This window comes from Stegastes partitus, unplaced genomic scaffold (assembly GCF_000690725.1).
Source record: "Stegastes partitus isolate 25-593 unplaced genomic scaffold, Stegastes_partitus-1.0.2 Scaffold1213, whole genome shotgun sequence".
In the NCBI taxonomy this organism is placed as follows: domain Eukaryota; kingdom Metazoa; phylum Chordata; class Actinopteri; family Pomacentridae; genus Stegastes; species Stegastes partitus.
The window spans coordinates 145,116-156,766 of NW_007578944.1; the positions used below are offsets into that span (position 1 = coordinate 145,116).

The 11,651-nt window shown below is 42.0% G+C and overlaps 1 protein-coding gene across 1 annotated transcript in view; it reads right to left on the reverse strand.

Moving 5' to 3' along the window:
* arid1ab (AT-rich interactive domain 1Ab) overlaps nucleotides 1–9,490 on the reverse strand; it is a 51,726-nt gene extending 42,236 nt beyond the window's left edge. The window contains exon 1 of the mRNA XM_008297357.1: nucleotides 8,081–9,490. Coding sequence (XP_008295579.1) covers nucleotides 8,081–8,980 — 900 coding nt within the window. The 5' untranslated portion in view covers nucleotides 8,981–9,490. The remainder of the gene's footprint in view (nucleotides 1–8,080) is intronic.
* Between the last annotated feature and the right edge of the window lie 2,161 nt (nucleotides 9,491–11,651).

Consider the following 11,651-nt stretch of genomic DNA (forward strand, 5'->3'; position numbering starts at 1 on the left):
TGTTGTTGAAGATTGAAACAAAAGATTAAAGGGCATTGCCGCGTTAAAATTTTATCTAAGCAACAGCCCACAGCCCAAAAGCAATCCGACGTAGGGCTGCAACTAATGATTTAATTCATCAGCTGCTGTTTTCTTGACTGGTCAATTCATCACTTGGTCTACAAACTATTAGTGTCCACACTCTCCTGGAGCCCAAGTTGACGGGACCAAATATTATAGCTTTGCTAAAGCCCAATAATATTCTCATCACAAATATAAGAGATTGCGAAAATCAACAGAGAAACAAAACAGAATTTATCTAAAAAATGATAAAGCTTCGACTACTTCAACACATCTGGGAGCAGCAAATATGATTTGGATTGTCAGGAAATCTTATGATTCTGTTGTTGATTTATTGATAAGTCCATTAACACGTTTAAATTGCTTATGTAGTCTAACAATCCTAAGAAAACTAGACCATACTGTTATGTCAAATGTTGGACGAGGTGAAATTTGGCATGTTTGTCAAAAAAGAAAAGAAAAAAAAGACTTAAACAAATGATTATTTATGCCAATTAAATTCAGTCAGCTAGCAATTGCTGTCTTGCTCTTGTGGTCTAAATATTGGGGCTCTCATGAGCTTCATGATTTGGGTATTGATTCATCATCACTGTTCGGTAAGATTACATTGGCTTTTTTCACCTGCTGCTGAGCGCACTTCACAGCGTTGGTTTTATTAGCCTAAAAAAAAAAAAAAACAACAAAAAAAACCCACAGAAATTGCAAATATCACATTAGGCAAAACAGAGAGCAAGGCAATGACTAGAGGGCACAATCCCCAACAACACACACCGCCACCGAGTTCCACAAAGACATAAAGGCAGAAAAATCAACTGCTCCTCGTGCGCTTATGTTCCCTTTCTTCTGCTTTATATATGAGCCATTGGCTTTTCTCCTTTGCGGAGATCAAAGGTGAGTGCTGTATGAGAGCTGGGAGGAAGCATCATTCTCTACCTTTGAGTATCAACAACTGCACCCATTTAAAGGTTAACCACTTTATTCCATAAAAACACACACCATACGTCATTTAAATGAAGTCTGTAGTCCCACACAGGCTCAGAGAAGGATATTACTATGCTAATCTGGAGCATTTTAGAAGGTAAATGTCAAAAGAAATGAATTACCTTTACATTCCGGCGTGCCCTGATGCAATAGCCCAAGTCTGACATTTGTCCACGAGGAGCTTGTTTTTTTTTTTTACCCCCCCTAGAGTATTTTCATTTGTAACATAGAGCATACAATTATTCAGATCAAGTAACTTTAACTATTCAGGTGTTTATATTAACTGTTTGAGCCATTAAACCAAATATTCCAACAGCATCACTTCCTATTGGATGGATAAGTTGCGATAGTTTGTCAATAAACCTGGAAGCGTTTGGTCGAATCTATAAGCACATGCGAGGTAGCCGGCTTCCAAGAGCCTTCATCAATTTATCTAATGATATGCACGGTACTGAAATTATTATTTTTTTGGAGAGGGGGGGACGCAGGAGTCTAATGGATGATGCTATTTAAAACACAACAATGAACGCTGAAGAAGACTGAGCTGGGAAACGCAACTCTGTCTTGTGGTTGTCAGCGGGATGAAAAAGGCCGATGTTAGTAAAGAAAGACGGATGGCTGGTGACACGTGGAGTAAGAGCAGGTCAGAGAGGCTCCCGAGGCAGCGGCAGACACACACACACACACACACACACACACACACACACACACACACAACCATCACCAAGTAACTGCCGCACTTTATACACAAATACACACAGCTGTCAGGGGCAGACGAAGATCATTCACAAAACACCCCACCGCCCCCCTCCCCTGAGTATCACTGACACCGTTTCTCCCTCATACCCACACACTACTCAGTCTCACACACACACACACACACACACACACAGACACACACACAGTTGCCAGGAGGCAGCATGCTGTCCATGTGGCCTGTGGAGAATCATTACTCAGCAGTGTAGACTAAAGAGCCGAGAGTGAACTTCCTTTTTGAACGCTCAGTCTTCCTCTTCCTCCACGGCACCAAGCCCTAACGGGAGCTGGAAGTTGTTCTCTACGTTCTCTTGGAACTGTGTTTTGTGTTTACTGAACAGGAACAATTCAGACAATGCTCGCCCAGCTGTCAAAGAAAAGTGCGGGGCTCTCTAGCGATGGGAAACGCGTTGACCGTTAATGTTCTGTACGGTGACGTCTCATAAAGTGTCGACACCTCCGTGGAATTCATTTTGCAATTATAACAAAACAGAAAGAAATGAGATTGACTGGGAGATTTTTACATGATTGATTAATCTGTCAATTATTTGCTTAATTAGTAGTATAAGAAAACAAGTGCCCAAGGTGAGGCTTGTTTTGTTTTTCGGCACAGTGCTGAAAACAGCGACTCAATAGACAGAAAATGAGTTGCCAATTATTCTGTTTATCCATTACTCTTTAACTAATTTCTTCCTGGCAAAAAATGTTAAACATTAATTTGTTCCAGCGTAAAATTTATGAGAACCAATTGCTTTTGTTTGTTTAAATCGGAAAATAATCTCAATATTTTGGTTTTCACTCCGTCAGCCAAAAGCCATCATGTGAAGGTTTGGTTTTACTATTTACTGACATTTTACAGTCCAAACGATCAGCCAGTCAATCAAGGCAATAATCTACTCATGTATAGGTTTTTAAAAAGCATCACGCCGTCACATTTGGAAAGCTGGGAGAAGAAAATGACTGAAACTACAATTGAATTGTCAAAATACTTGCTGATTAATTTTCTGTCAACTACCCAAAACTTGACTTAAAGAATTACTGAGGCTACAAACTGTAATTATTTTTTTATTATTAATAATGCATTCATTTTATTCATCAACTGTGGGATCATCAAATAGCAAAATATGGCAACTACAAGTTTCCACAGTCTGAAGATATCCAGTTTCCTACAATATATAACAGGAAGGCCAAAAAAAACTTGCATGTTTTTAAAGCTAAAAGTTTAATTTCATTTCTGAAAACTGCTAATGATTTTTTGTGAATGCTTTTTACTTGCTCAACAAATACTCCAAAACCCAAAGACACGTAATTCACATCCTAAAATGTACATCTACTGTATACCGTTAAACAGGTAACACTCTTAGCACCACTCTTATATGCTAAATAGGAGCATACCAGGCTGTTTAAGATCTTCTGTAGGTTAACTTTTAAATGGCAGAGCAGAGGCAGGCAAGACAATTGCTCAGTTAAACGTTAAATATATTCCATCAGCACTTATTGTGCATTTTTTACTGAGTAAAGCGCTCCTGAAACTGTAATATTTGTAAGCTACTTTGCAGTGGGCTTTGCTGCTACATCAGCCCCAGAGCTGTGTGTGCATCTAATAGCAGCAGTCAATTTAACACCCTTGGTTTGCTGTTTTTCATTATGTTTTCAACTGTGGGACTCTCTCAAAGACATATTTGCAAAGTGTCTTTGATTATGATTCAATTGAAGCTCAATTTGGAAAGTCAGCCTTGCAGAGCTGAAGGGGCATCCCTGATGGCGCTCTCCCATGTGTTAGGCAGGGGGGGAAACACCTGGCGTTACACCATCCAAAACAACCCCACCACAATCCGCTTCGCAGTATTTGTTTGTGTGCAAAGGCGTGATGAAAACCCATAATATTAGCCCTCATCCACTACTCAATTAACACATTAATTCAGCTTAAGCAGGTGGCCCTAGGCAGGTGAATGGTTCCATAAAAATCATCCATCGAATTATTACTGGAGTTATATGCGCCAATTAAAAGGCCAATCATGCAACTGCTAATGAATGAAAAGTCGAAGCATTTAATAAACTCTGGTAAAAAGCAGCCAGTAGCACTTATCATGGACAGCGCTTCTGCAGAGGACGGCCTGTGAAAAACTCTTCCCCTGAACTTTGGTCTACTGGCCGCCACATCAAACTCTGCAGTCAAACATCAAACACACAAGTTCCCTGACTAAACATTACGGCATATGTAGCTGTGGCCTCATGTGACATCTCCATGCTAAGATTTGACAACAGTTTGTGTCTTCAAATGCGTTTATTAGCCCTCAGTGAAAGGTCCTTATTTCCAGACTAACAAAGTACCACGTCCTCTGCATCTGGATCGCTGACATCAGAGCAACGTCCTGTACAGCTGAAGTCATTCAGATTCTTCCCAGATCAGTGACACTAATCAGAGTTTGACAAAACTAAAGTTTCTTTCCGCTACATTTAATGATACCTAACAACCAAAAGTGTCAAATTACCTTTCCATGCTTCTGACACTCATACAATAAGAAAGCAAAAATCTGCTCTGAAAGCACACTAGCCAACATGAATAACCTGCATGGTTGGCAATCGAGTAATGTAAAGGTGTTGGAATCAGTCTTCTTGCATAAGAAATTGAAAGGATATGTCTGTAAGGATATGGAACCAAACAAAGCTTACTGAGCTATGCTAATCACAGCACAGGTTCATCTTGACCTCTGCAACCTTTAATGTCAGTTCACTACTGTTCCAGACACTGACTGAATCTCACAGCCACCAAAAAAACAACAAAATACCCAGAAATTAAATTAACCTGGAAAGTCATTACCCGCTAGTTTGTATACAACTGTCAAGCAAAAATGAAGCAAACTTTGAAACTTTGCCATTTTTAAAAAGAAAATGCCTGAAATTTTCTTTTTGAGAAAACTTTGGCCCTCTATGACAAAAATAAATTTAATTGGAATTTTTCTTTCATGCCCGCTGGTATCAGCCATGGTTCATACCGTCCGGTGGCAAAGACAACCAAAGAAACTGCAACAGCTGATCAGTCATGTCAATTATATGTTCGATACATCAAAAATTATTTTAAAAAAGGTGCTTCCATCACCAATTGTACAAATTAACTATTAAAAAAAAAAAGAGTCAAAAACCATCTCAAGTAAAAAGAAGTTCTTGCAAAATTTGGTAGATTCCCTGAAATATTGTTCGTTCCGTTAACCTTCCCCAATGCGATTCATCAAAATGCGCACAGAAACGCATTGTCGGGACTAACTCCTGACACAATTCGATTATTCTAAGTTCATATCTCTTTATTTGACACCTGAAATATGCCAGAGTTGTTGGAGTTATTCAGTGTCTGTAAGCCGAGTCTACGTCAAGAAGTGACAGTTACAAAACTTTATAATTCCTAATTACAATTGCAATCCAGATGCACTGACTTTTAGACTAAAGAAAAAATATTTCTACTCACAATAAATAACAGAAAATGTAATTTAAAAAAAAAAAAAAAATCCAAAAAATGTGTTCAGTGTCAAAACATGAGAATATAATCCACATGCATTGCAGTAGTTTTAGCAACAAGGTGAGAGCAGAGAAGGTCATGACATCTAATATTCACTTAAGTGATGTATTGGGGTTAATGCTCCAGCAGTAAAAAATGTTTTGTTTGTACTGGAAAAAAAAAAATAAAAATCAGACCCATCCTCCCTGACTGAGATTTCTCCGTTTGCCCAAATTTAAACCTGTCCTCAGGTACAGACACTTCTCTACACGCTGGAGCTGACAAATTGAAAGTAAAAAGGGAAATTCAAACTTTCCTCTAAACAGCAGTGAGAAGCACTCCAGAGAAAGATGGGCACACTCAACGTGACACCTCTCATCCTTTCTGGTATATTTTTGTATAAAGCAATAGCGATGAGCCCATTTGAGAAACACAGCCACGCTGTCTACAGCTGCTCAATGTCAGGCCGCTGAATATCTGCGCATTTGTTCTAAAACATATTGAACCATACACTTTTGCTGCCATTCACACAGAACTACAAATGGGGACTCTGCAGCTATTAGTGCCCGCGATTTACCTTGTTGTGATGCAGTAAAGTGGCAATCAAAACGTGTGAAAAACTGTCACCTTAAAGTTTAAAGCAACAAGTGGTGGTAGCACTTCTCCAGATGAGGTCTGACCTCAGTAACACCGTTTTAGCTGGAAATAAAGTGATAAAAAAATAGTAGCCACTTGTGTAACTCATGCAGAACAATTGCATCCTCTCTGACATACAGATGCCACATGCAAAAATGTTCTGATCTAACCATCTGTACATAAAGCACACAACATACTTTTATTAACAAAAGTGAAGCAAATTAGATGCCACTAGGGTGAAAGTGGATTCAAAGGTATTTCATGCCTTCTGTGTCTGTGACAGTGCTGTATGTATGCAGCTGGCACGTCCTTCCCTGACCCATATATATTTAAATTATTAAAGCTAATTCTGTAATCTATCCTTTTGTGTAAACACACTCCACCTACCTTGCCTATGACACATAGCTGTAGAGTAAAAACACTACACGTGTGGCTGTTATCTCTGAAGAGAGAGATGTAGGTAAGCACTGTTGACATGGTTACACTCTGCCTGTGAAAGCAAATTAGGCTATTGTAAACCTGCAGGAGGAGAAAAAAAAAAAAAAAAAAAAAGCTCTGACACTTGGCTGACACCTTGGTTGCTTGTAAACACAACTGCAGCCAGTCCGACTCTCTCACGTGGCCACGAGACGTTCGGGCACACAAGTCTCCTCAGCTCCTGATCTGGAAACAGTGGAAAACACAGTTGTACAACGGGGCTACATGACCACACCTACTCTATCTGCTGTACCAGAGTCAGTCGACTTGAAGGAGCCGTGCACACAGTGTACCCAACGGCAGAAAAAAACTTCAGCCGCACGTCTGAGGTCAACAGCTAAAAATGATGGCAGAGATGTGACTAAGCACAAGAAAAAATAAAAAATTAATCAAAACGCATAAAAACAATGGTGGAGTGACATCAACAGAGCCATCGTACAATTTACTGCAGTGGGAGGAACTGAGCAAATTCTGCTTTTAAAATTCTCTAAATAAATTCAAGCAAAAGGATAAGTTTGCATTTGGAGGTAGTCTGGTGGACTTCTGTTGATGTGATTCAGATATAATTGCACATTAAAAAAAATACATCAAACATACTGAGGCTACACAATTGCACACAATAGAGGTAAAAATGAATAAAAATGCATAAAAAAGATGCAGGGACTGTGGTGTCTTGACACGGTAGAGGAACACATAAGTGGGCAGAGGGGGCTGTTTTTCTGCAGCCTTCCATTAGATGCAATTATAAATGGCCGAGAGCAGAGGGATGGGGAGCCAATCAGATCTCGGCTCGCATGTCAACCTAAGACCAACTGTCTCCTGGCTCTGACAGCAGGATTTTACCTCCATAATTCAAATCCCAAAGCAAAGGCAATCTGCACTTTGCCAACTCCAACCAGCGGGGCCGTGTTTACAAGGCGGCACATGGAGGAGAAGCCGCAGGAAAAAAAAGCGGACCGAGTCGAAACCGAGCCACAATGAATGAAACCCCTTCGTCGAGATGAATCAATCGCGGTCACAATCACACTTTGATCCGAGTAAACACTTAGCGGATGTAATTGTTTTCGCCGTTTCGCCGGACCCATCTCCAGTCCGGTGTGCACGCGGCTTTATAACCGACACCGGAGGTCTTTTTTTTCTTAATGATTATGCAAATGTTGTTTAACTGGCTGTCATTTGCATCTTTGTTTATTGCGCTGACACAACTTTGATAGCGGCGGTGGCAGCTCCGGTGCCGAGAAACGAAGCGGTTTCTCGGCGGATTCTCGCAGAAATATAAAGAGAGGTTACAGCACTGAAATCTACAATGAGGCTGGAAGGAGCCACTGCGAAGAAATATCACCTTATCTCCCTCTGCACACACACACACACACACTTTCTCCTCGCTAACTCTTTGCTCTACTTAGTCAAACTCTTGCCCTGTACCGAGCAGGGGGGCACACACTAATACCCACAACTCAGAAAGTTGTTTCTGACACAATATGCGGCTTCTTTCTCTGTCTAAACACTATTGCAGGGGTGGTATTGGGAGAAAGAGAGAGGCAGCCATTTTAGAGCTCTTGCTACATAGACAATGGCTGGTCCAATGCAATATGCAACTCTACACTGCTTTTTCTCAGCCACTGAGTGACTTAAACTCAGTCAAAGTGTGCCCGTGCAGTAAGTGAAGTTTACCTGATTTCTGTTTGGAGGCTGTCCAGTGTTTCCCGGGCTCATGGGAGGCGGATGGTGGGTCCTTTGTTGCCAACCCGGATGGACCCCACCATACTGAGTGCTGCCCATATCTCCTGGTCCCTTGTTGGCCCCTTCCTGATTGTTATAGTCTCCTTGGGGGTAATTCGGGTAGCTCCTGGCAGAGCTGGGGGATGTCAAAAGCTGATTTAAAGTTGGCGTAGACGTAGGTTGTTGGTTTCCCATGTTATACCTCTGATTATTATAAGAGGCAGCCATAGCTGTGGTTCCTCCTGCTGGCTGTTGCTTGCCTGGCTGCCCCCCAGCCGCCGGAGGCTGGTTGTTACGCGGGGAATTCATGGCCCCGTATCCTTGGCCCTGATAAGAAGTCCTGTTCTGGAACGGGCTGTAGTTGTTGTAATGGTTCTGGTAGCTGTGTTCGTGTGAATTAGGGGGGTAAGGGTCCATCATGCCCGGCCCCGATGCAGCTGCCATGCCAGGGCTTTGTTGTCCGCCATGTTGATGAAAAGGGGGCCGGCTGTAGTGCTGGTTGTAACCGTAAGGAGGTGGAGGAAAGGGGCCCGGGTGGTGGTGTCCCATCCCGGGATGGTTATTCCCTTCGGGCCCGCCTGTATCATTCTGATTACTGCTATTATTATTTACCCTGGGTAAATTCCCGTTGCCGTTCTTCATGTCAGGATCCCCTCCTCCCCCAGCATTTCCAGCATCGGTCCCGTCCTGCAGCTCCTTCTGGCCAGGAGATCCGCCGTCAGGTCCCGGTTCCTTATTTTCATGCTGTTTCTCTCCCGGTACCGACTCCTCCTGTGTGTCCCGATCCGGCTTTTTGAGTTCGGATGGCGGGCTAGTGTTGAGAGTGGCGACGCTGGCGACCTGAGCGGCCATGATATCCCTCTCTCTCTCCCCCACTCTTTCTCTGCCTCTCTCTCTCAGCGCGGCGACTCACTCACAATCAAACTCCGAATAACCATTGAATATAAATACAATTATATTTATAACAACGTACCCGTTGTCCCGGTTCATTCCCCCCTTTTCCCTCCGCCCGGACCGGTATCCGGTAATCCACCGCGACTCCGTTTAAAGTTAAAACAGAGAGGGGAAAGTTTGTGAAAGAAAAAATATATAAATACAGAGGCAGGGAAATGAATTTCACCGACACCAGTGAGTGTGTGTGTGTTGGAGGGGGGGCTTCTGTTACAGAACGAGAGCGCGAGCTAGAAATCAACCAAACCAGCACGAGGCTCCGCGAGACACAGCCATCTTACCGACCTGTCGCGAGAAAATGAAAACCCGGAGCGGATTTGACGGCGAAAACTGGATCCGGACTGCGCTGCCTCCATTATAACAACATTGTTTATACCCAAGAAGAGCCATTATTGAAGGTCTAATGCGCTTTAAACTGAGCCCCAACATAAAAACGTCGACGTATTCGAAAAGCCCCGTTTGTTAGCACAAAGCACTGGTCAGTCCGAGGCTAATTAAGTGGTATACAAATGAAAAGCTAATGCAAATGATGATTCACGTCAGTGGGCTGACTGCTGAAGTAAGTGAGTTTATATTTTTAGACTCAAAGCTTTATGTTTGCCGTTTTGGAACAAAAAAGGCCACAATACAAGTCACTTCATTTCAAATGAAAACAGTATAAACTAATGTCTGTAATTGTCTGGATGCATTTTTTCATAATAATGAGTGCCAGGATAAGAATGTACATTCACAACTTTAGAAGAAAACTGAATTTCAGTTTTTACAGCCTTGGCCTCAGCAAGCCTTAATATTTAGCTTAAATATGTCTCATACAACCACCGGCCTTCATATACAAGTCCTCTACTAAATACAAAGGACTTTATATCTACAGTTGAATGGTATAACAACTATCAAAACGCCATGTCCTTCACCAAAGCACTCTGCCTCAAAGTCTATCCATAAATGTTCAATTGTGATTGCAAAAAAAAATGCCTCATGCACAAGCTGTGTGCGCCTCTTTGTTACCTTCATTTGTGCGCTTATGTTATTCCTGCTATCTTATCTTATTAGCTGGTGAAAAGAGCGGAACAAAATAGGCTACAATGTCATCTTCTGTAAGAGTGGGCTAATGGGTGGAAGTGACTGCTTCCATGTGTCTGCAACAGCAAATGAGAGGAGTGAGTACAGCGGAGGAAAGTGGAGGAAAGCATGAAATTACAACCTGTGCATGTCTGTGCAGTGTGTGTGTGTGTGTGTGTCTGTGTGTGTGTGTGTGTGAGAGAGAGAGGATAGAAAAGGAAGAAGGATGGGGGATGGACTGAGCCAGTCACAGAGCAGGAAGTGAAGATAGAAAAAGAGAAACAGTGCTGGTGGAAAAGTGACAGTGTATAAGGCCACTGAAATGCAACGCATCACATGTTATCAGTTAACAGTCAAATCTCACGCCAGCACACGCGCACGAGAAACGAGAAGAGATTTGGAGAAAGCATAAAGTCGCCCTATACAATTAATGGGAACAGACACCCTATGTCTCTCCACCACTCTCTCTCTCCCCACCCCCTTTCTTCGTGTTCTCTGCCTGCCTGCCTCGCGCTCTCCTAGCAGCAGCAGCAGCCCTCGTGCTGCCTTTACGTGTCGTCGGAATTTTCTAAATCACGCCCTCGGTCAGATATAAACGGCTCGCGTGGAGTATAGACAATAAGCGGCGAAATGTGAAAAGAAAGTCGGAAATGTGTCGGACGGTTGAACTGACTTGCTCGGATTTGAGAGTGCAAATACGAAGCTTTTTCATAAGGAGACCACTTAAACTGATAGAGCAGGATGGAATCAATATGTTAGGCTTCTTTATAGGTGACTTTACCTACTTCACAGGACACAATAATTGAATACAATACATTTCAATAAATGTTAAGCATAAGTTAAATAAAACTGTGTCATGGACACAACATAAGAACAAGTTGAAAGACTAGAAAATTGAGGGAATATGTTGAGTAATAAATGTGTTAGGAACTGATAGATTAAACGCCTTTTCACCCAAATCAAGCCAACTTAGAATAGATGGAAATGCACAACAGTGTTTTATTCTATTTCATATGAAAGGCCAGTGTGCTATTTTGAACTTAAAGTAACTTAATATTTAGCTGCATCACACTATGTGTGCTTTCTGTCTCTGGAATCATAAAATAGACATGCCTGACAATACTCTTTCTCCATCTTCATCTTATGAAACAGCCTGAGATATACAGGAATTAAAGCAAAACCTAATATACACTTTTGCTGTAGCCGGAGGTTTCTTATTTCCACACTAGAGAGAACTTGAATGCTGCGACACTGTGCATTCACGAGCCTCGGGTGGAGCGCATGAAGGCAGCATCACCGCTTGCAAAAGCAGCAGAACTTTGCTATGTGAATGTGGGGGATGGGAAGCAGCAGCGCCCTGCTCTGCTCAGCCCTTTCTCTCTACAATGCGGGGCTTTCTGCTTATATTGCTCACTCTGTCCATGGAAAAGAAATCCCCTTTTTCTTTAAGTTTTACTTAGAAACTAACAAAAATATCCACATGTATTTTGAAGTTGCAAAGACAGCTTTTGTA